Below are 24,813 nucleotides of genomic sequence, written 5' to 3'. Positions count from 1 at the left end.
AGCAGGTCTGCCTCAGGCCTGCTGGTAGTGTATGGGTTCTTGACTTCCTGTGGGAAAGATTTCACAACATGAGTCCAGGTGTTTTCAAAAGTATGTTTATTAAAACTGGTGACAATGAAACAAAGGCTTAAGGTAGGAGAAGCAACAGGAGAAAGTCAGAGAAAAAGGGGGCCTTGGAGACAGATTCAGGGAGTAAGCCTGGGATGAGCTGCTGCTGCCCACAGCTACCCTGGTTGCAAGTCTCACGAGGTCCCTGTGGGTTGCGACCCCTTTTCGGGTCGAACGACCCTTTCACAGGGGTCACCTAAGACCATCGGAAAACACATATGTAATTACATATTGTTTTTGTGATTAATCACTATGCTTTAATTATGTTCAATTTGTAACAATGAAATTGGGGGTCACCACAACATGGGGAACTATATTAAAGGGTCGCAGCATTAGGAAGGTTGAGAACCACTGCCTTAGAGTTCAGGAGAAAAGAAACAGAGGTACAAGGTGTGGGTGACTCTGATTCCTTTGTCTTGAGACGTCTTATCTTCCTTTAGTTGGCTGTAATCCTAGGGGAGGGTCTTAACAGAATATTCATTAGCTTTTCAGATGTGTCCTTCAATGTGTTGATTCATCACCAAGTGTGTATAGAGGGGTCAGGGTTATCTAGTTAGTTTTAAAGAACATCACTGAAGAGGAACCAGGACTAAGGCTGTTCTGTCTCAGGATAGTCTATAATGTGTAAACCATTGTTCTTAAGTGTCTTTGATTAGGGAAGATAAAACATGTGATTAATTAGCTGGCTATAAATTGCTCAAATCATTTGGCCTTATTTAATTATTTTGTCTCAATTTGCCTTATTCCACTTGCCAAGGAATTTCCCTAGCTTCTTACTCTCCTGCCACAAGAGAATGAAGGCAAAAGTGTTCTTACCAACTTTTGTCACCTCCTGTCTAGACATCTGAAGATAGACTAAAGAGTGCGTTGTGTTCCTGTGGGCAATGTGAAGGCTGGGGCATCCAGGCCTAAGCTGTGGTGGGTGCCCTGGAGTGGCTGCTGGAGGGGCCTTGCTGTGTGGCCCTGGGCAAGGGACAGAGACCAGGTCTGAGTTACAGCCCTCAGGGCAGGAATGTTTATTTTGAGGCCAGCTTGCCAAATCAGGACAGTCTCAGGATGTGGCCTTGTTTAGGCTGTGCCAAGCCCTCTGAAGTCATACTGTCTAGATGAGTGAATGAGTGGGAGGAAGGGACTGTTCCTCAGGTGGGCACATGGGGTCTGTCTTTCTCCAAAGCCCTGTCTCCTTCCTCTGCATTGGGAACTGCTAAAAAGGTGATACCCAGGGAACAGGTGTTAATGCCCAGGGGGCACAGTCAAGCCAGAGCCCAAGTGGGGAGGGTCTTGGTATATACTGCAATTCCCTTCCCCCTCACAGAAGGTGGGTTGTGATGGAGTGATCGGGTCCAACAAGCAAGAAGACAAGTGCGGTGTGTGTGGAGGGGACAACAGCCATTGCAAAGTGGTCAAAGGCATGTTCACACGCTCACCTAAGAAGCTGGGTGAGTGAGCCCCTGCCTCTGGCTCTGGGGCCTGAATATCTACAGCACCTGCTCATTGTACATGGGATGCTTGTCCTTGGGGCTCTGTCTGGGTTCATGACTCTTCTGGAAGGGTGAGGTGGTGGGAGAACCTAAATCAGGACAGCTTGAGCCAGGCTCCAGGGTGGGTGGGGGAGAGGGAGAGTGGGGGCCCAGGCGAGGGTTCAGGGTAGAAGATGCCAAAATATAGGTACATACGGTGGGTCTCAGATGTCTATTTGAGGGCAGGGGCTTGCTGAGGCCACCCCTCTCCTGCCTTTTAGGGCTATGGGGCAGCTGTGGGTCCCTTGCTCCCTGTCCCTTAGCTGCCTTTCTGGGTGGACAGTCAAAACACTGGGGCCTCTAGAGCTATCTTTGAGGGCAAGGCCCTCCATGCCTTGTCTGCACCCCAGTGATTCCTCTCCTTTCACTTGTCTTTGTCTCCCCACATCCCAACAAAGGTTACATTAAGATGTTTGAGATCCCCACAGGAGCCAGACACCTGCTCATCCAGGAGGCATACATTACCAGCCATCACCTGGGTGAGTCCCACAGCTCAGGAAGGCAGCAGATCTACAGCTGGCTCTACCGGGTATGGGCAGAGCCCCCGGGGTGGGAAGCTCGATTGGAGAGACTCCCTGTCCCTGGCTCAGCCCATGTTGTGGACCTTTTCTGGATTCACCTTTTGGTAGAGAAACTGTGTGTTTGGATCAGAGGGCTCCTGGCAGCAGCTGTGGAGGGATATGTGTCACACACCCCCAGCCCACAATAATGACTCCCCATCTCAAGGCTAACGGGAGCTGTCCCCCACCCACTGGAAGGCAAGCAGGTCTGCAAGCAGGAGAGTCCTGAGTAGCCTCCCCACACACACTAACCAGAGCGCCTGAGCTGGAGGATGGCCTCCCACAGTGTATTTGCATATTTTTCCATTAGTGTACTTTTAAATTCCTGAGATTCTATCTAGAGTAGAGATCTCTGGCCACTCTTGAAATGTCGGATGTTCCAACAACTCTGGATGCCCCTTCCCACGTGGCAACCCTTGCCAGAGGGACTCTGCTCACTGAAGCTGCCTGGGACTCTTTGCTGGGGCTCCACCCATCCTTACCCACTCCCCAAAAAGGCATCTGTGCCCAACCTCCTGGGTAGTCATGGGGCCCAAAAGTGATGCAGGGGGCCACTGGGAGATCCTGGACAAGTTCCCCCAATTTGGGGCCCACCTTCTTCCGTGTCACGCGGGGATCAGATTGGTTCAGGACCTCACCATCCAGCATCCCTGCTTAGACATGACAGAGTCCATTTTCTTTTAATAGTCAATTTTTCTTCTGTTGTTACTTTAAGAAGAAAATTTATATTGTTACCCAAAATGCAAAACTCGTACCACTTGCCTTAAACAGAAGGCAGATATAAAAGTCAGTGCCCCCCCCACCCCCCCCACCCCCACCACCCCCACCCCGCTAAAAATAGACTGCTAAAGACTCCAGGTCCCAGGTCCCAGGTCCTCTGTCTCTGCAGGAGAGAAGAGAGAGTTAGTGACAAGTTGAGGACCCATAACAACTACTGAGGCTCACTTTGTGATGTAGACAGAGAGTTATAGGAGACTTGTGTATGGAGTTATTTCCCCACTCTGTGCCCTGTCTGGGCTCCTTAAGTCACCCAGCAGCTCCCCAGTGCTCCTTCCACACTATGGGAAGTGTGAGGCTTCCTGGCCAGCTGAGTCCTCAGCTCCTAGACATTTTTGCAATGGCTTGAGTGGTCCCCTAGTCAGGGCAAGCCTCTTCAGGAGGTATGGGGAACTGGTGGGACTCCAGGCAGGGCCACTATTACAAATGGGGTGGGGAGACCCTGATTTTTAGCTGGACATATGCTCACCCCATGGCAGGAAGCCCCACCATTGTGCCCTAGTGTCCAGCAGATACCCTGCACCCTGGGGGTTGAGGCGGCAGGCGGGGGCTCTGAGTGCCTGCTGACTGTAGGGAGGGAGACTTTTCACTTCTGGGCAGAGCCCCTGCTCACCCAGGGTCTGTGGGGGCAGGTCCGAGAAAAGACCCTGCGCCTGGCAGAAAGGCATCAGTTCTGGCCAAGTGGCAAAGGAGGAGCCAGGCTCTCAGGTGATTGGGCTGTCTGGCAAGGACACTCCCTGCACCTGCCCAAACTAGTGTGCCCCACGCCACCCCACCCCCACCCCGGCCTCCCTTCAGCGTGCCTGGATCTTGCCCCTGGTAATCTTGATGGGGGCTCCCTTTTGCTGTTTTCAGCCGTCAAGAACTTAGAGACAGGCAAGTTCATTTTAAATGAAGAGAACGACATAGATCCCAATTCCAAATCGTTCATCGCCATGGGTGTGGAGTGGGAGTACCGGGATGAAGATGGCCGTGAGACGCTGCAGACCATGGGCCCCCTTCATGGCACCATCGCTGTGCTGGTAAGTCCCCAGGCCAGGGGGCAAGTGGCCACTGGGTAAGGGATGGAGCCTCCTGCATCCTTCAGGCCATGCTTGGAATGGCCTCTCTGGCCAATCCATCCTTGTGTCAGAGTGGGGGACAAGCATGGAGCTGCAAGTTAGGGCTCTGGGCCCTACATTGCACCCAGTGACCTCAGGCACTCTCCCTTATAAGGGTTTTGGTTTCCCTGCTGAATGACATCTATAGCCACCTTTAGTCATGCTCCTTCATGTCTGCCATCAAATCCCAGTTGTACCAGACAGGAGTACCAGACAGGGCTCAGGATGTTACACCACCAGACCACTGGACTTTGTCCCTGAGCAGGACTGGACCCCAGGTCTCCTGAGTTCATGAGCGTGGACTGCTCCTGGTTATGGGAGTACGGGGGGGGGGGGGGGGGGGGGGGCTTGATTTTCTAATCACTTTTTTAAAATCAATTTTAATTATGTAAGTATTATATTTTACCTGTAAAAAAAAAACCACTACAGATAAAGCTGAGTTCACTGTGGTGGGGGGTAGTACCCAGACCCTAGCACCTCATCCCTGGGCATGCCCTCTGATTGCTTCCCCTGCAGGGACTTTCACCCCCAGATGCTGTTGGGGACCCGCCTGCCAGTGCAGGTGCAGGCAGGCCTCGGGACCTGCAGTTTCTGCGTTGGTAAATTCACCTACTTGCTAAAATGTATCTGTAATCCCCAAATAAAAACTCAGCGTGATTTCCACAGCCATTTACAGACAAATGCAGAGCAGTGACATGCATGTTCCAGCTGAGGGGGAAGCAGGTGACACCCTGCTTCTTGTTTTAGCTCCTACTATAAACCAGTGTCCTTCTCACAGTGTATTTAGTGCCACATTTTTCACATTTTTATGCTTTAATGGGATGATTTCACTGTTTAAAATGGCCCCAGGCATTGTGCTGAAGGGCTCTATGCAGTTCCCCAAGGTGAGCAGCTGTGGGGTGCCCCATGGAGCCCATGCAGCGTCGGGGAGCTTCTTGCAGGCCTGCATTACAGGGCGCTGGCCCGGAGTCAGGGAATTAGCAACATATATTAAGTACGGGTCGTTAAATAGAAAACGCGTAAAATATAAGGTTACATGTTGACAGTAGATGAGAATGCCATGGCCAGAATCTCGCAGGACCCTAACTCCCTGCGAGCAGTGGTTCAGTGTTGGGGACTTTGTAGAACATAATGACCTACAGCGAATACCAAGACTGGGCTATAAGTTACCTCGACTGACATTTCTAAACTGGCTTCGAGGAGGTGGAGAGTTGGGCAGACACATTCATGGCCGTGTGGGGGCACAGGTCATCCCGCAGGGAGACACCCGGATCTCGCTGACGTACAAGTACATGATCCATGAGGACTCGCTCAATGTGGATGACAACCAGGTCCTGGAAGAGGACTCCGTGGGCTACGAGTGGGCCCTGAAGAAGTGGTCCCTGTGCTCCAAGCCCTGCGGTGGAGGTGAGAGGCTTCTCAGGGTGGGGCCCCAAGAAAGCCGGGGCCTGAATAAGAAGGGTCTTCTAGGGGAGGGGCTTCTGGAGCCCCCAGTGCCCTGATGACTGCCCGGCCAGAGGCATGTGCCAAGCATGAGAAGACGGGTCCCAAGGAGGTTGAGGCAGTGATCTGTGTCTGGGTGACAAGGGCCTAGCTCTGCCTGGGATGGAGCAGAGGGTGAAAAGGAGGGAGGTGTTCAGGGCAGCAGGCCTAAAGCAGCCAGAGGGCATGTGTGGGGTCTGGTCGATGCCAACATGAACCTAAATCAGTGCGGGAGGCAGAAGCTGGCCTGGCGGGAGTTGTTGTGAGAGTGGGTTGGATGGGCTATTATGGCATCACGAGGCAGGGCACAGGGAAGATGTAGGCTGTGCTGGAGATAGGTAGAAAGGCCCCTCTGCAGGGGTCTCTCCCTGTGTTCATTCAGAAAAGCCTCCCAGACCTTCCCCAGCAGTGCTGGGTACAGAGGGGTCCCTCCTGCCCCATACCTCAAGGAGCCCACAGTTGGGTAGGACATGCAGGCATACAGGAAGTTCTGATTTGCCCAGAGTGGTCAATGTTTCTGGGAGGGTGAACAAGATCAGAAGCAGGAGATGACAGCTCAGCCTGCAGAAGCAGGGCCAGGACAGATTGCCCTCAGATGCCAAAAGGGTGTTTGCTGAGGGGCTTGTCACCCACTCTCTGGCACTGACAGATAAAAGGTTTCTCTTCCCAGTGCTTCCACCTGGGTAATGGTGTCCCCAGCCTCCCCAACCCCTGTGGATTTCCTCTGCGTGTCCTGTTGATTCTTGCTTCTACATATCTCTCAGACCCATCTGCTATTCCCATCTTCCAAGCCCTGGCACCCCCTCGCTCCCTCCCTGGCCCTGTGTGTTCACTCGCCCCCAGAGTAACCTATTAAAGAGGCAGATCAGACCATGTCTCTCCTAGTGTCATAGACTTCAGCAGCTTCCTCTGCTCTGAGGATAAAAAACAGTTCTCCTCATGGCCCCTGAGGTCCAGGCAGCTTGCAAACCTCTCCACTGCTCACCCTGGCTTTAGATGCTTCTCCTGGATATGCCATGCTCCTGTCTCAGGCCCTTTGCACAGGCTGTCTCCTCCCCTGGGAGCCCCTCCCCTTCCTTCCTCCTCTACTTCCTGTGATGCATCCAGATGCCCTCAGATGCCAAAAGACTGGATCAGGCTGCCCCACCATATTCCTTCATGTCTTGCCCACTAAGCTGGGGTTCTGTGACCGTGGCACTGCTGATACCTGTCTCTATAATTCTTTATTGTGAGGGCTGTCCTATGCATTGTAAGATGTTGAGCTACACTCCCCCAGTTGTAACAACTAAGTATTCCAGACATTTCCAGATGTCCTCATGTGCAAAATCAGCCCCATTTGAGAACTGCTGCACTAGACTGTGGTGGGAGGAGACTCATAGGACATGTTCCCATGTTTAGCCAACTCCTGGGTCATGCCAGGTCCTCGGTGCATATTAATTTAATGTGGAGCAAATGGCTAAGCAACGGGAGAGGAAATGAATCCTTCTCTCTTGTCCCAGGATAGCCAAGGGGCCAGGGAGAAGGTGGTCGTTCTCCCAGGCCTCTTACCCTCACTTGCCCAAGGGCAGTGGTCGGCAAACTCATTAGTCAACAGAGCCAAATATCAACAGTACAATGATTGAAATTTCTTTTGAGAGCCAGATTTTTAAAACTTAAACTATATAGGTAGGTACATTGTTATTAACTTAATTAGGGTACTCCTAAGGCTTAGGAAGAGCCACACTCAAAGGGCCAAAAAGCCACATGTGGCTCTCGAGCTGCCATTTGCCGACCACGCCTAGGGTGCTGGGAGGACACCAGGCTAGACATCTCCAAGGCCTGGCTCAGGCACACTACCCCACCCCATCAGAAAGTTGGGAAGAACAGCTGAAGCTGCAGGTGAATCTGCCCCTTTGCACCCCATAGAGGGGCCACACTGCCCCATTGAGCCTCCTCGAGCTCTCATCTTCAGGGTCCCAGTTCACCAAGTATGGCTGCCGCCGGAGGCTGGACCTCAAGATGGTGCACCGCAGTTTCTGTGACGCCCTCCCGAAGCCCAAAGCCATCCGCCGGGCTTGCAACCCACAGGAGTGCTCCCAGCCTGTGTGAGTGCCTGGGGTTGCCCAACTCCCTGGCTGCAGTCTCTGGGTCCCACTAGAGGGAGTAGAGGACAGATCCCCCCCAACTCTCTTTCCCCGCCCCCCTGGGCTGCAGTGGAGGGAGGTATGGGATCTGTGTCCACGGGGGGGGGGGGGGGGGGGGGGGGGGTGGTCTGGACCTCATATTTCCTGAGATGTATATGGGTTCATTGTCACTCACCATGTTTTATGGAGTCTAAGAGGCTGCACCTGCTTCAGGCTTGCAAAGCTAAAACACTACTGTGCGTCTTAGAGATGGCAAGTGGTAATACTCAGGTGGGGGAAACAGGCTCAGGGTATAGGGCTAGCTTCTGATCCTGTGGGAGATGTTTCCAAGACAGCCCATAGCAGTGGTTGCATCCTTGACCTCCAGGCTCAAGGTCTGGCAGGGCTTCATAGCCGGGTCCTGAGCAGGGAAGACAGTTGGTACTAGGTGAGGGCATGTGGGGTTGGGTGCTAAGGGCCTTGATACTGCTTCCAGAAGGGTCAGTGATGTCAGCAGAAGCTGAAGTCAAAGGGAAGAGACAGAGTCACAGAAGGGACAAAGGCTGACAGGGTCCTTCAGGCCTGTGCTATCCATGGCCACCCGCACCAGGACTCCCATCAGTGGACATGTGTAGGGCTCATTATTTTCGAGACCTCGGGCAAGGGTGCAGCAAACTTATGGGGCACCTTTGTGGGACTAGGGAAGGCCATGCCTCAGAGAGCAGGAGGCCTTCCCTCTATCCACCATGGCCACAGGGGACTGACCATGTGCCACTCTCCCTCGCAGATGGGTCATGGGCGAATGGGAGCCGTGCAGTCAGAGCTGTGGGCGGACAGGCACGCAGGTTCGCTCCGTGCGCTGCATTCAGCCACTGCACAACAACACCACTCGCACCGTGCACACCAAGCACTGCAATGATGCACGGCCCGAGGGCCGCCGGGCCTGCAATCGTGAGCTCTGTCCTGGACAGTGGCGGGCTGGACCCTGGTCCCAGGTAAGTAGGTCTCCTGGCCCTGTCCTGTGTTCTCAATTCCCAAACCAAGCTTGGGCAGGACTGAGGTGGCTGGGGCATCCCACCTTTGGCTGGACTCAGTTCATGCCCTGGGCCACATCCCATAGGTCTCAGGGTACCAGTGGTGCCATGTAATCAGTGCTCTGTTCAGAAACCCAGTGGAATGTGTGTCTTCAGGGCAGCCTGGCTCCTAGGAGGCTGAGGGCAGCCTGGGCTCCAGGTTCTTATCTCTGAAGGTGGATGTGTGGTCTAGAAGGTCAGCTAAGCTGGAAGGAGGGGACACAAACCAAGGAGGGCTTAGACTTGGGCTGCAAAGAGTAAAAAGGATGGTCTTGGGGACTGAGGAGCAGTTCTGAGGGCAGAGCTGATGTAAGCACTGACCTCCAGCTCTCAGCCAAGATCAGCCTCAGGGTCCATAATTCACAAGGAGGATCACAGGACTCAGAGGTTGGTGCACTCATGGTTATGGGTTATTACAAGGAATGCTCAGAGCACAATTCGGGAAGGGAAGAAGGGATGGCCAAAGCCAGAGGAAACCAGTACATGCCTCCAGGTGTTCCTTCCAGTGGATTCACCACGGATGCACCTAATTCTCTCAGCAGTGACATGCAGCAACACACACGAAGTACTGCCAATCAGGCAACCCACCCAAGCCTGGGTGCCCAGGGTTTTCACTAGGAAGTAGTCACATAGGCAAACAGTGCCTCTGTGTGTGATGGTATCAGTTACCGAAGCTCTAGACCCCAGCAGGAATGTGGGTGCTCAGCAGAAATCACATTGTTGGTGCAGTGCAACTCAAGGCCTCAGGCATGAAAAACACTCACCAGACAGAGCATTCCATGGACTTGGTTCCCTGGAGCTGCCCATGGGCCAGTCCTGCAAATGGCCTTTCTAAGGACTGTGTAGGGTTTAAGCAACCATGTCTGCTGAGTCAACCCTTTCTCACACACAGGGCAAGGACTTGAGAATTATCCTTGCTCACGGCTGGGCCAGCTGTGAGCCGAGCCAGGAGGCTGGATGTGATTGCTCCTGCTAGCCCCTCCCCATGGAGAAGGCAGAGGGTGACAGGGGCTGGAGGGGCCATTGAGGGTGCTGGTGGTATAGAGCTGGGGGAGCCTGGGGAGAGAAAGGTCAGGGGGATGGTCCTCTGCCAAAACCTCCGGGACTCAGAGCTTTCCCAGTGGTCCCCAGTGCATAGCAGGTTTTTCTGGGTCTTGGGTATCCCATAGCCAGAGCATTCAGAAATGCCAGGCCATGCATAGTCGTTCTCTTTAACTCACAATAACTTGAGACATAAGTATGTGTGCCCCCTCTTACGAGCCCAACAAGACTGAGGCAGCCACCCGAGGCTGGGGTGAGACCGGGCCAGTCTCTAGTCCACACTCTCCCGCTGCCCCTCACCACCTCAAACGAGTTATGGGTCACATGCGTGAGGGGCTCTTCCAGGCCGCAGCATGGGAGGTGGCCCCTGACTGGTGACTCTCCACCTACAGTGCTCTGTGACCTGTGGCAATGGCACCCAGGAGCGGCCAGTACTCTGCCGGACAGCGGATGACAGCTTTGGGATCTGCCGGGAGGAGCGACCTGAGACAGCAAGGACCTGCAGGCTGGGCCCCTGCCCAAGTAAGCCCTCTGTTGCCCTGTTCCCTGGGCCCCAGTGTGCAAGCCCCAAGGCCAGGGGGTTGGTGCAGGCAAATGCTCTTCCCACAAGTGGCCTGTACTCAGCGTCCCTGACCTTAAAATAGAAGTTGAGGCCTCCCAAGCTAGGGCTGGGCCCTTTCCATAGTGGGCAATATAAGGAACAGCTCATCTTCAGGCCAGGCCAGGCCCTGATGAAGGATGGAACGGACTCAGCCCACCCTGCCTTCCTGACACTCCCTGTTGGTCTGGGAAATAGAACCAGACTCACAGTGCCCACACAGCAAGGCTCAACAAGACAAATGCCCCGTACCTTGCACAAACAATAACCAGAATTCCGGCTACTTACAGACACATTGGCAAATGCTCGACATGTGACCTCTTTTGGTCCCTGAAACAGCTCAAGATGTAGACCCCATACAAGTTCTGTCTACAGAGAAGGGAGCTCAGCGGGGTCCGGTGTGCCCACTCCAGCTGGGGGCAGAGGTGGTAGATCCCGATTCACTGGGTCCCTGCATTCCTGGAGCAGGCAGTTTGTGCTCAGCTGGGGAGCAGGACTGGGTGTGGAGGAGCAGTACACAGGTCAGGAGGCCAGCAGCGCCTGTGTGCCATAGCTACTCCATAGCTGAGACCAGGATGCAAGAGCGTTGGGAAGAGAGACACAGGCCCATCTGTTATAAGGGAGAGCCTTGAATGCCCTCATTGCCCTTCCCAAGGATGCCAGGGTCTATGGAGCAGGGGGCTGGGAAGCCCTGGCTGGTGCCCCAGCAGCCGCAGTCCCTTTCTCTTCCCTCTAGGAAACATCTCTGACCCCTCTAAGAAGAGCTATGTGGTTCAGTGGCTGTCCCGACCGGACCCCGACTCGCAGGTCCAGAAGTCTTCGTCAAGTAACCGGCCCGTTTATAACTCTGCCTCTGCCCTCCAGTGCATGCCCTGCGCCTTGTGGAGCTTGCCGTGGGCTCCCCTCCTCTCTTTCTATGGAAAACTTCCCTGACTTTTGCTGAGTGCTCTCGGTTGACTCTGTTTTCTCCTGGGCCTCTGAGCTCAACCATCTCCTTCAGAGCTGCTGGCCACCTGGCCGGGAGGGCCAGCCTTACAGAGGCAAGGCCCTGGCACTGGCCTCTTGTGGGGGGTCCGGGACCTGGTTGGTGATGACTTGTAAAGGGTCAAAGATCTGTCATGGTGCTGGTAGGGCCAGCAGCCTAAGTGAGAATGTGACCACTTAGTGACCACCTCGTGGGGCCACATCCCCCCAAGCTGGAGCTGTAGGTTGGAAGTCAAGGGGAAGCCTGCCCATCCCCTTTCAAATGCACCCACCACCCAGAGACTGGGGCTCTTGAGGTCTGCAGTTTGTGCTGCCATGCTGGGTAGCCCGGCCCTAAGGGTCCAGCGTTATACTGGGGGCTTCCCGGCTGCCTCTTCTTCTTCTGCTGCTGCTGCTGCTGCTGCTGCTGCTGACCCTGTGCTGAGTGTGTCCTCCTGACTCATGTGACTGTGGCCTGTTTCCTGTGGCCTTTGTGTCCAACTCACACAGCCCTTGCCCCCATGCCCTGTCTCCTCAGGCAGGTTCAGGTCAAATGAAGGAGGCGTGGTATGTGTCCCTCCAGTGGGACATAGGGACACACTGCCACTCCCATTCTTGGTCCATTAGCTCCAATGGCCTTTCCTTATCATGCACACATGGCCCCATCAGGGGTGAGAGCATGAGAGAGTGAGAGACTGATACGGATGCGGCCACCTGCCAGTGTGAACAACTACAGAATTACCTCAATTTTTATTGCTTTTTTGCTTAGACAAAACTATGTAGAAAATGCCTTAAAGTTGAAAGGTAACAGAATTGGCTACTAACTCCAGCTTCAGAGGGGGACGTGATCCAGGTAGGAGGCAGGTCCAGCGGGAGGTGGTCTAAGTTATCCATCTTTGGCCAAGAATAAGGTTTCTTAATCAGGTGGCCTGGCTCCCTGTGCCCCTTGGCCTGTGTAGGGACCCACGCACTCTCAGGCCACCTGTGTAGGAAGGACACCCACTGGCCAGTGGCGCCGACTGTTGCTGGAGCCCTTGTGGGCACTCCCACAGCTCTGCCTTACTCCAGAGGGCAACATTCTTGGCCCTTCAAGTAACCCGTGTAGCATTCCCGCCACCACTCCCACTGCACACCCCAGCGCTGTCCACCTGTGAATATAATAGCATCCCCACCAACACCAGCCTCCTGGCACTGATTACTGTTATGTAAATACTCGGTGTGTACTAATTCTCACGACTGTTAACTTCCAACTTTGACTAGGCCATGCGAGTGACAAGAGTGACTCTGGGAAGGTGCCGTACACTCCTGGGCATTGTTCTCTCTGTCTACATGCACTTTGGTTTATCAGGGATATTTTACTAGTGTTTTGTATGTATTTATGGCATATTATATAGGTTTCATTGTCGTTGCTTTCCAGTGTTTGTTTTTTTTAATGAGACCATGTGAGTGTGTGCCAAAGTGACTGTGAAAATGACCTTTTATTCTTACTAACGCTGGAAGGACTTCCTGTCATGCAGCCCACAAATAAACTCAATAAAAATTTCAGTGAAACTGGGTGCTTGGGTTCGGCACACTGTTGGCTGGCTCCTTCTCGTCCTCTCCATGGCTGATGGCACATGGAGCTGTGAGTGCCCTCTGTCCCATTAGTTCCTTGGTTTCTGATTCAATGGACTTTACTGACCTTTCCTTTGCCAAATGAGATGTTTAAGGTCCCTCTACTGTGGAGACATGCCCCTCCCCTGTGAAGATACACCACTGTGACTTTGAGTTCCGAGTCATTCGTGCTAAACAAGCACCTCCAGGAACACCTGTGTTCTCCTCCTGGTTGGCGCTCTTACAGTCCCCACCTTGGAGGGGATCTGAGCCATGCAGTAAAAATGTGAGGTCAGGATCCAAGACAGTGTTGGCCCACCATCAGGCCACCACTCTGGCCCCCGGGGCAGCTTTCATCTCTCAGCTCTCTGTTCAGGAAAGAAGAGGTGCCCATCGGGCCCAGGAGAGTCTGAGTCAGGAGAAGGGCAAGGCAGTGGTGGCTCTAGACATCTGGCCTATCATAGTCATGATTGTGTGTGCTCAGCCACGCCTGCCCTTAGAAGCCACAGGGCCTGTGCATTTATTCAGCATGCTAACAAGGACCAGACAGAAGGGTAGGGTCTCACAGGGATCTCGCATCTGGAGCCTGAGTGGTGCCCTGCCAGTGGGTAGGTATCTCTCTTCTCCCTTTCCTATGAAGGGTCCCAGGCAGGGAGGAGGAAAACAATGAGAAAGTTTGACGTGGGGTTACCGTAAGTCATGGATATAGGCTTTCAGGGCACAGTGCCAAGCCCCAGGTGTCAGTTTGCAGGGTGGGGTTCATGGTAGTTGTGGCTTGAGTCCTGTCTGCCCAGTGCTCTGGCCATGGAAAGGAATTCCAGCTCAAGATAGACAAGGAGACCAAGGCAACTCTGTCTAACAGAACTGCGTTCACTCAGTCTGCTTTCCGGACAAATAGGGAGAAACCCCCAGAGTGCTGTATGCTTGGGGACAGCCAAGGTGATGGAGGTGTGGGCAGACGAGGGATGCCTGCCACTTCTTTAATTTGTCACACAATCTTTTGAAAGTTGAAATGGTGCAGAGAAAAGAAAACAAAGCTTTCTCCACCCCAGGCTTTTCCCAAGTGTGGGGGACAAAGGTGATTCGGGTTGCCTGTAAATGTGGCCTCAGAAGACAGAAACCAAGATGGCGGCATAGGTAAACACCAGAGTTTGCTGCCGAGAACAACCACTTCAAAAATACAACTAAAAGACGGAACGGACATCATCCAGAACCACAGGAAGGCTAGCTGAGTAGAAATTCTACAACTAGAAGGAAAGAGAAAAGCATACCAAGACTCAGAGGAGGTGCAGTGCGGAGGTGAAATACTAAGGTGCAGAGGTGCATGAGGCTGGCGGCTGAGGGCGCAGTTGTTGTTTTCAATCGGGAGGGAGTCTCAGGCTCTGAGCTCCAGTTCCGGGCAAGTCTCTAGGGACCCAGAGTCATACGGGAGAAGCAGGACTGTCTGGCATCAGTCGGAACTCAAGGGCAGCTTTCTCTCCGAGGGGCTTGCAGTGATTACCAGGACATTGAGAAGCAGAGCCTCTGAAGGCAAGACTGAGAGCAGCCATAACTGCTAGCCCCACCCTGTTGATCCCGTGGGACCCGCCCCGCCCAAGCCCTGCAGGGAGGCTTTTGCTGGATAGCCTCAGGCAAAGGCTAGATTAGCACCTCCCTAGAGATCCAGGAGCCAGGAAACCCAGTGGTCAGAGTAGGACCATCCGGTTTGAAGCTCCGTGGAACCATAAAGGACACACTCAGGGGCAGACTCAGTGAGCACCAAAGCCCCACTGAAGCAAGTCTTGCCCCAGAGGGGTGGCTCCAGCACAGAAGTTCTCCCACTGCAGACACAGCTGATTCTCACAGCCAATTGGCCTGGAGGTCAATTCCTCCCAGTGACACCTACAACAATCAAGGCTTAACTACAACAAGACTGTGCACAAAGACCACAAAAGGGTGCACCAAGAGTGTCCTCAGGTAATTGGGGAGGCTGAACCACTGGGCCCTAGAGGACACTTAGCACAGAAAACCACTTTATCAACACAGGGAAGCATAAAAAATGCAGAGACAAAGAAAAAGGACACAAATGACAGAAATAAAGGAAAGCAAACTACTGGATATAGAGTTCAAAACCACACTTTTAAGGTTTTTCAATAATTTTCTAGAAACTGCCAATAAACTTAATGAGATCTACAAGAAATCTAATGAGACCCTCGAGGTTGTGATAAAGGACCAACTAGAAATTAAGCATACACTGACTGAAATAAAGAATATTATACAGACTCCCAACAGCAGACTAGAGGATTGCAAGAATCAAGTCAAAGATTTGAAATACGAAGAAGCAAAAAACACCCAACCGGAAAAGCAAAATGAAAAAAGAACCCAAAAATATGAAGATAGTGTAAGGAGCCTCTGGGACAGCTTCAAGCGTACCAACATCCGAATTAAAGGGGTGCCAGGAGAAGAGAGAGAGCAAGATATTGAAAACCTATTTGAAGAAATAATGACAGAAAACTTCCCCTACCTGGTGAAAGAAATAGACTAACAAGTCCAGGAAGCGCAGAGAACCCCAAACAAAAGGAATCCAAAGAGGACCACACCAAGACACATCATAATTAAAATGCCAAGAGCAAAAGACAAAGAGAGAATCTTAAAAGCAGCAAGAGAAAGAAAGTCAGTTACCTACAAGGGAATACCCATACGACTGTCAGCTGATTTCTCAACAGAAACTTTGCAGGCCAGAAGGGAGTGGCAAGAAATATTCAAAGTGATGAATACCAAGAACCTACAACCAAGATTACTTTATCCAGCAAAGCTATCATTCAGAATTGAAGGTCAGATAAAGAGCTTCACAGGTAAGAAAAAGCTAAAGGAGTTCATCACCACTAAACCAGTATTATATGAAATGCTGAAAGGTATCCTTTAAGAAGAGGAAGAAGAAGAAAAAGGTAAAGATACAAATTATGAGCAACAAATACACATCTATCAACAAGTGAATCTGAAAATCAAGTGAATAATCTGATGAACAGAATGAACTGGTGATTATAATAGAATCAGGGGCATAGAAAGGGAGTGGACTGGCTATCCTTGTGGGGGAAAGGGGTGAAGGGGATTCGGGAAGAGACTGGACAAAAATCGCGCACCTATGGATGAGGACAGTGGGTGGGGAGTGAGGGAGGAAGGTGGGGTGGGAACTGGATGGAGGGAAGTTATGGGGGAAAAAAAGAGGAACAAATGTAATAATCTGAACAATAAAGATTTAATTAATTTTAAAAAAAAATGTGGCCTGAGTACACGCAGCAGCAGATCCTCGTCCTTATTGTCCTCCACGACCACCTCGAGGGCATCTCTCACGCTTGCTCATTTCTTTCCAACTCAGGCCACACAGCAATGCCCTCTCCTGTCACCTGAGCCTTTGCCTTCACTTATAACAGGGTTGGTCAGTCTCTCCCTGGAATTTGAGGAATTAAAATTGGACTTATAAATTGACTTAAGAAGACCTACAACTTCTCTTTGTACCTTATTTACCACAATAGTTTGACATGAATAGTAGTGTAAAATTTTCTTCTAAAATAAAATTTAAGTTGAAAAATGAGGTAATTTAAAGGAGAAAACTATTAAGCAAATAATCACACAGGTTATTAATTCAGATACAGCCAAGACTGTGGGAATGGCACACAGACTTCAACTTGTGACAATGGGTTTATTCTCACCAGTTTGTTCACTGGAAGGCAGTAGGTCTTGCCGTGCGTTGCTGCTGCTGGAAATGGCTGAGGATGGAGTGTTGGGAAACTGAAGTTATAATCCTGGGCCAGTCAGTGCCTCAGTACATGTCGTTCAGCCTTCGGTGGTATAATTTCCTCTTCTTTGTCTCAGTGCTCAGAGATGCTACTTAAAAACCCACAACCATTCATATCCTTTTAAGGGTGATGGGTAATGATTCTTTTGAAATTAATCTAGGCTGATATAAGCATAGCCAAGCTCTTGGCCAGTAGCTTTCTCAATTATTTACATATTCATTGACTTATTTTAATTTTTAAAAAGTTAAAGCAATGCAGCCAAGTATTCAAAGGAAATCAGACCCAGAAGTCCAATATTTAAGCCAGGTAGAAGGGAGGCACCCTGGGGGGAGCCTGGCCCCCGCTGTCATCAGCCTATTTGTGTCAGGGAAATGGATGGCTCATCCCAATGTGTCCATTCACTCAGCAACAGTTGCCAAGTGCTTTCTGTGTCAAGCTCTGACCAGGGCACTAAGGACACTGCCAAGCACTTGACCAGAAGTCAGCAAACTTTTACTCTAAATGGCCAGATAACATTGGGGGACATGTGGTCTCCCCCACAACTACTCAACTCTGCCTTTGAAGTGAGAAAGCAGCTGTAGATAATAAGTGAATGGCATGCCTGTTCCAGTAAAACCTTATTTACCAAACCAGTTGGAGGGACTGACTTGGCCCGAGGATGTAGTTAGCCAACCCCTGGCTTAGACTGATGTGATGTCTGCTTCTTAGGATTCCAGCTTAGTGGGACACAAGTGAGGGAAGATGCTTAATACCAACCTTGCTAGGAGTGAAGAAAAAGGCTCTAGTAACAGGAGAGGGCATGCTGTGTGGCAGGAGTGGCCCCACTCCCAGCAGTGCTGCCAGGCCAGGCTCCCTCCTCATCTGTGCCTCTGCCCCTCCCCAGTTCCCAGCTGACCATTGGGTCTCCCTGAGGTCTGTGACCAGTGTTTTTCACACAGTTCACCTGCCAAAAAGGGGCAGTGGCCAGGGAGGGGGAAGGAAGGGAGACGGACTCTGAGCCCCTCCCATCCAGTGGGTTTCAAACAAGACTACTCTGATTTCATCTGTCTCATATTTTGGACATCTGTGTACGATTTCATCTATTAATTTTAAAACCTGAAAGCAACATCTCTGGATCTTCTAACTTGATTTCTGGAATCAACCCTCGGCCCTCAACCACCTGTCTGTCTTTCTCCCTCCACGTTGTGAGCCTGTTGCTCAATCTCAAGGTTAGGAAGACCAGGGCTGTTCTTGACCAGCCGATCTGTGTTTATCTCTTCGCACTGTGGGTCCTGAAGCCAGTCATGCTTCCTCCCTAGTTTGGCCACTTAGATGCTCAGGACCCAAATTGGTTCCACCTCTGGTTAGTAGGTGCCTCTATGTGTTCTTGCCTGTAAAGTTGCTATTATAAAATGCATAAATTTCCTGTTCTGGACTTCCTCCGTTATTCACATTTATATTGCTTACATTTGTACCTTTACTCCTTCTTTCATTCACTCTTCTAGGCTCTGGGATAAAGGGGGCATTCAACTATAGCTTGGGCCTCTGCCATTTGGTGCTTACAGGATAATGAACAAGTCACACATTTGTCACTTTACCTGACAATTAAATGTGAGCTTACCAACTGGGATGAAGTGCTGAGAAGGGGAGACTTGTGACACCAGGAGACCACACACCAGTGGGATTTAACCTCCTAAGGGAGGTAGGCAATACTTGTATGAGGAAGATGTGTTTCATTTGAGACTAGAGGAGAAGAAGAGGGCAGCTGGAGGCGAGAGGCTCAGTATGTGCAAAGGCTCTGTGGCCAGAAGGAGCCCCAAACAGAGAAGGAGGTCCAAGGCCTGTGGGAAACCAGAGAGGTGATGGGGACAGCTCTTCACTCAGAAAATAAGGGGCAAAGCAGGGGCTTCACTCAGGACAACGACATGGTCACATTTCCAGTTGAAAAACATTCTGATTGTAGATAAGCAGGCAGAAAGGTGGCTTTAACCAGTGTGGCCACAGTGTGTGGAGGTGAGAGGGAAGAGAGCATGCACATATCCGAGAAGGTGTAGGAGGAAATGCTAATGGACTTGGAAATGGCTGGATGGGGTGTGTGCCTGAAAGACATTCTCTGAGACAGATGGTACCAGCAGAGGCTGTGGGTTTGGGCTGCATGTGTGAATTCTCAGGCAGCTTAGGGACTGTTGGGGTTAGGGGATGTCTAGTAGGAAGTTGTATCCATGAATCTAAACCTTGGGGAGTTTGGGGTTAGTGTCCAACTAAGTGGTCACCAGCCTATAGGGAAAATTACAGGCTTGAGCAGTGGCCACACAGCAGGTGAATGTCAGAACCAGGAATCCTGAATGGAGGGGCCTGCCTGTCTGCTGTGGCGGAAAGTTTGGATAGGCTGGCATAGCTGCAGATATAGGTGTAGATAATCTGTATATTGGTGCACAGAGTGAATCTGTAGATGTGGTTCCCATCCCATGGCTGCCCTTCCTCCCCTCCTTCCTCCTCAGTAGGAGATGAGGTCAACTAAGGAGAGTGAGGGAAGAGAGGTCACAGCAGAGGTTTGTATGGGAAAGGTTGTGGGCCTCACTGTGGAAAGCAGAGTGTCTGAGCAGAGAAACAAGTAGGCAGAGTGGGGCCCATTGAGGTTAGTAATCAAGAATTTATAAGGTCAAATGCCCCCTGTGATATTACTCATTCCTTCATATTGAATGAATTTTTGTAAATCATCTCAATATTTGTATTGTATGTGAAATGCAGTGGTAGGGGGAAAGGAAGAGAAATGGGAATTTAGAAAGAACACAGAGAGTGAGGGGGGCGAGAAAACAAGAGGAGTTGGATGGGTTGACTCAATCTAGCTGCAGACAGAGTTGGAGCTAGGCTAGGGAGAAGGCAGCCGCATGGGGAAAGAGAGACAATGTGGCCTCCAAGGAAAGAGTCAGGCTCCCCATGCAAGCTGGACTATGGATGACCAGTGTACTGGCAGGAAGGACAGGGAAGGATGTGCTGGGCAGAAGGATCTGCGTATGTGAAGGCATCAAGTTATGGAGCCGTTTGCTTGAGAAATGGCTAGAAGCGCAGTGCAGCAGGGCAATGGGGTGGATGGAGCAGGACTTGAAGCTCTCAGGTAAGTTAAAGCAAATGGAAGAAAACCCACATTTTAAATTTCCCTTTAGGCACTTTTCAGAAACAATGATCATCTGGGGAGTTTGGTGAGGATTGGAACAAATGTGAGGAGTGTGGTGAGGCCACAGCCAAGGCTCTGGGTTTGCTCTATCAGGTTTTAGGAATTGGTTCTTTTGGGTTTAATTTTGTTATAGTTACTGATTATAGATTATTGTAGCGTCAACCATTACCACAGAGATGTCACATGTAAAGATCTGGTGAAGTCCCACTCTTTAAAATGAGTTGGAATCACTCCATCCCCCCCCACTCCCACCCTCCCGCCCCCCCCCCCCCCCCCCCCCCCAAGAACAGACAGGTCTCATTTTTGTCTCAAACTCTAAGGGACAGTGAAAAATCTAGACTCAGCTGGGGCCTGCTTGGAGGAGGGGACCATTGCTCACAGCATGTGTGGCTGCATCCAGGGCAGGTCAGGCACTCCTCTGACATGGAAACCACATAGACTTTCTGTGTGAGCTCTCTTGCCTGTGCACTGTCTCTGGGCTCTTTCAAATGTCTCCTGCAGCAAGCTGTTCCCTGTAGGAACACAACATTTCCCTTATCTTGTCCTTCGGTTATTTGTCCCACTTTTCTCTTTCAGAGGGCCGCTGCCAAGGCGACAAGTCAATGTTCTGTAGGATGGAAGTCCTGTCTCGTTATTGCTCCATCCCAGGCTACAACAAGCTGTGCTGCAAGTCCTGTAACCTGCATGACAACCTCACTGATGTGGATGACAGGGCAAGGCCACCGCCCGGGAAGCATAATGACATTGAGGAGCTCATGCCCACCCTCCCCGTCCCCACTCTAGTCATGGAGGTGCAGCCTGCGCCAGGCACGCCCTTGGAGGTGCCTCTCAATGCCTCCAGCACCAATGCCACTAAGGATCACCCAGAAACCAATGCTGTTGACGTGCCCTACAAAATCAATCGTCTGAACAATGAAGTCCAGCCACCCAACCTAATCCCTCGACGGCCAAGCCCATATGAGAAGACCAGAAACCAAAGGATCCAAGAGCTCATTGATGAGATGAGGAAGAAAGAGATCCTCGGATAGTTCTAATAAAATGGAAAGGTAGCATCAATAGCATTTTTTTCTTGCTTATAGAGATATTCCATGGGATGGCAAATCCTGTGTCATGGTGATTAAGTCACAATTCCTGAGTCCCAAAAGTTTTGAGGTAACAGAGGGAGAATCACATAAAAATAGACATGTGTGTATTATATATATGGTTGTGAACATGTGGCAACAAGGAGAGCACATGGGTGTCCCAGCCCCAGAATGTTCCAAATCCTGAACTGTGGGACTGGGTACCCTTTGTCAGTGAGAGAGGATAACTTGGAGAAAGAAGACATTTGCCTCACGTTTCTGAGCAGTAACCAGTAGTGACAACCCTTCTAGAAACACAAGACATGTCCTTCTAATCCCCAGGCCTAGTCACGAGCCCCATGGGGACTCTTAGGAAACAATGATTTATTCACTAACTTCCCAGTCACTAAGATGAGCACATTGAGGTTGAGGCTGTGGACTCCAGTGCCTTCAATGCCAGGCAGGTGGTGAGGATGAGTGTGGTGGCAGCTGGGGACCAGGACCAACCTGAGAGCTGCTGAGTGTCTAGCATTACTGCCTCTGTGAGAACTGGCCTGCTGCCAGATAGCATGCTTTTTCACTAGAAGTCTAGATTTCGTGTGAAAATTCTGTCTTTAAAGATCAGCTCAAAATACTCTGAGGAGGCTGGGAGTCTGTCAGGGTGTAGGGCCGCCAGGCTGCAGCCTCTGGTCTCAGGCATGGCCTGACATAGCCTGGCCAATTAAGGACTTAGGGGAAGCCATCTGACCCACTTGGTGCTCACCAGCTGTGCTATCTCAGCTATGTCTGAGCTGTGACGCTGCCCATTTCTTCCTAGGAAAGTCCCGGGAATCTTTTAACTCTGGCTTGAGGATTGATCTAAAAAGGGGGTCACGTTTTCTGCGAGATAAGCCAGTGGAGTGCACTCCCAGGTCTCTCTCCTCTCCATGAACCCTGGCCTTGCTTGTCCCATCTGGCCAGCCTGGCCTCGGCCCTGCAGCTCCCCAGAAGGGCTCTCCCCTTCCACAAGTGCATGGGAAGGCTGACAGGCATGCGCTGTGCTGGGAAGTCCAGTGAGTGGTCAAGGCTGTCTCTCCCAGAGGGGTGGGAGTGCTGCCACCAGGATGGTCATGCCTGAGGGACCTACGATGGACTTTTCAGGCTTGGGTATGCTTCTGAACACCAGTCTTGCTTGTGGGGGATAGGCCTGCCCTATTGGAGCCTTCCAGCCCCCCAGCCCTGCCCCCACTTTCATCCCTTAGAAGTTTCAATAGGGAACTGCCAGATCTGTCCTCTGATGGGAGGCATTGGGTAGGAGGTGGGGAGAGCCCGCTGTATCTTTTGCTCCTTCCAAACAGTAACAGTTTCTATTTCGGCAGAATGGTGCTTTGTGAGCAAGATGTGAATGAGTGAAAAATAAGGGAGTGGGTGGGGATGGGTGGGACAACAATGGCTAATTTTTACCTCTCCCTGCATAGATATTAACATGCAGCTTAAATTTCCCAAAATTATAAGACCTGGGGGGCACATTAGCTCCTTAGCTGGGCCTCCCTTAACACATAATTCTTAGGCTTTTCATACCCACAAGAGTTCTAGAGCCTTTTTATTCCTGCCAGTCAGATCTTAGAAAACTCTTTTTTGTTTAAGTCCCCATTATATGGACAAAAATACTGAGGCTCAAGAAAGCACCATGACAGCAACTTTATATTGAGTTTTGAGGTGCTAAGTCTGTGTGTGTGAATCTGTGCATGTGTGTGAGTGTGTCTGTGTGGGTAGCCTAAGGGACAAAGAAAGGGTGTAGGACATAGTGAGAACCGTATCTGGGATGATGCTTAACTGTCCAACTGGGTGATGACCAGCCTTTCTGTCCCCTGGCATAGCTGCCCTCTCTTTCTGTCACCATGCCCCACACATGCTCAGACACTGTGCAATGTCTAAAGGAGTTTGCTGACTCCTAAGAACTAACTGGAGAAAACGTTTTGAACATCTCTCATAGTATCACTTCTTCTCTAGTAAGGTGTGGTATACAGTACTTTCACAATCCTGTCATTATAATTAGGAAATGGGTCCCTCTGCTTTCTCTCATGGCAGCTGGTATTAGTCACGGCCTGAAAGACTGGGCAGTTCTTGCTTGGGTCTGTCTTGGAATGATGTAAAGGAAGTTTGGGGTGATTAACCTGTGCAGAGAGTATTACTCAGTTTACCCAGCCTGGGGCCTCAGAATCAGAAAGGTCCACTCCCACCCAGATCCTGGCAAAGTGGGACTACATACCTTGGGGCTGGAAGTCCTTGGAGAGCCCCTAGCTGGGACATTGCCATGGGTACCTGTCTTTGGCCAGCGGGAGAGAGATGTGCTCTGGAAGCTGTATGCCAGCAAGGCCATGTCCTAACATGCCATACTCAGTGCCTTGGACCATATATCCAGAGTTCTCCAGTAGTAAGCAGTCCTCAGAGGTCTCTCCCTAAGGAATGCAGTCCATGCAGCTCTGAAAAACTGAAAATCACTGAGCTTGGGACAGTTGGAGAGCAGGCTTAGCAACAGTGCTGAGCTTCCAGAGCCAGTGTCCGGCCGGCCAGCCGGCCAGCCCTGTGTTCAAAGCTCCTGCCTCATGGGGAAGGCCACACAGCTATTCTAGCTGAGTTTCATAACACCATGTGTGATTCAGATGTTCTCTGTCCACAATTCTAAAAAAACCAGCTGAGGGTCTCGGGGATCACTTTATGTTCACAGGGAGACTTGTGCTAGCATTTTGGGACCTGGCTCTCTGATATATTGCTTTTGGAAAACCCATGGAATTTCACATATAAGCATTTCATTTGTATTTTAAGTTTTATTTTTTGTCTTTGTTTTTTTGCTTGTTTCTTTGTTTGGAGTGTATAAATGGTGCTCAATAGAAAAGCCTATCAGGTGACTGTGTACTCCTGTGTGACAGGCAGCCAGCACAAAAAAATCATCACGGTGCTGAACTCCAATCACATTTTATCTTACTGATCACAGCAAACAATACATCTGTTTTCTGTATAGTAAAATTTGGTTCTTTGATTTTATAACTTATTAAAGTCAAACATCTGTGTTTTTGCACATCGTGCTTGTGTTGTTTCTTACCTCGATGACACTTGTCCCCATTCCCAGCCTGGACTTGAGCAGATGGAAGGATGTGCTGCCCTCAAAAGGCCAAGAGGTGAGGAGGGGACCAGTGAAGGGTGAGAGGCAGCCAGAGGGACCCATCCCTCTCCCAGCTGCGCATGGAGTCAGCTCTCCAGGTGACTTGAGTAATCCCACAGCTCCCAAGGAAACCTTTAGTTCAGAGAGGAGATGAAGACTCTCCAGACACTTCCTCCTCCCCAATTATATCGCCTTCTCTGCTATAGTTAGGGCTTCCTGGAAAAATACTAGATGTTGTGTTAAACTTGAATTTCAGAGAATAACAAATAATGTTTAGTATATGTTCCATTTTTATACTAAAAATTTTTGTTGTTTCTCTGAAATTCAAATTCAACTGAGAATCCTGTATTTTAACTTGGTAACCCTACCTATAAAAGACAAGTCCATTTGCTCTGGCCCTCTTTAATACAGGTGTTGGGGAGAAGGAAGGCTGAAGGGTGCAAAATTCCCCAGCCAAGGAGGAGGCCAACAACATGTACCAAGAAATCATACTAGTTTGGACGGGGGCTGCAGGTGGCTTTGGGATGCACAAGATTTCTCATCTTGTTCATTGTAATTTGTTTGGACTCTGTTTTCATAGTACAGTTGTCCTTTGCACCAGAAAACAGGAAGTGTGTGTGTGTGTCTGTGTGTGTGTGTGTTTTTTCGGAGTAGGGGAGGAAGGTCAGTTGAGTAAGCAGAAGTGGCTGAGATGAAATGTTTGCAAAGGTTATTCATAACCAGATAGCTCAGAAAGGTTCCTTTAGAAAACAGG

The 24,813-nt window shown here is 50.7% G+C and overlaps 1 protein-coding gene across 1 annotated transcript in view; it reads left to right on the top strand.

The window, feature by feature from the left end:
* Positions 1-23,975, top strand: part of ADAMTS2 (ADAM metallopeptidase with thrombospondin type 1 motif 2) — a 285,590-nt gene extending 261,615 nt beyond the window's left edge. Inside the window, exons 14-22 of the mRNA XM_070417030.1 lie at positions 1,424-1,547; positions 2,027-2,107; positions 3,821-3,987; positions 5,313-5,472; positions 7,499-7,631; positions 8,437-8,644; positions 10,156-10,285; positions 11,098-11,187; positions 20,430-23,975. Coding sequence (XP_070273131.1) covers positions 1,424-1,547; positions 2,027-2,107; positions 3,821-3,987; positions 5,313-5,472; positions 7,499-7,631; positions 8,437-8,644; positions 10,156-10,285; positions 11,098-11,187; positions 20,430-20,881 — 1,545 coding nt within the window. The 3' untranslated portion in view covers positions 20,882-23,975. The remainder of the gene's footprint in view (positions 1-1,423; positions 1,548-2,026; positions 2,108-3,820; positions 3,988-5,312; positions 5,473-7,498; positions 7,632-8,436; positions 8,645-10,155; positions 10,286-11,097; positions 11,188-20,429) is intronic.
* The last annotated feature ends 838 nt before the right edge of the window (positions 23,976-24,813 follow it).

Source organism: Myotis yumanensis, unplaced genomic scaffold (genome assembly GCF_028538775.1).
Source record: "Myotis yumanensis isolate MYYU_CA2020_CCGP unplaced genomic scaffold, mMyoYum1.0.hap1 SCAF_5, whole genome shotgun sequence".
Taxonomy (NCBI): domain Eukaryota; kingdom Metazoa; phylum Chordata; class Mammalia; order Chiroptera; family Vespertilionidae; genus Myotis; species Myotis yumanensis.
The sequence above is the reverse complement of the archived record's forward strand: the minus strand, read 5'-3'. Positions and strand labels throughout refer to the sequence as shown.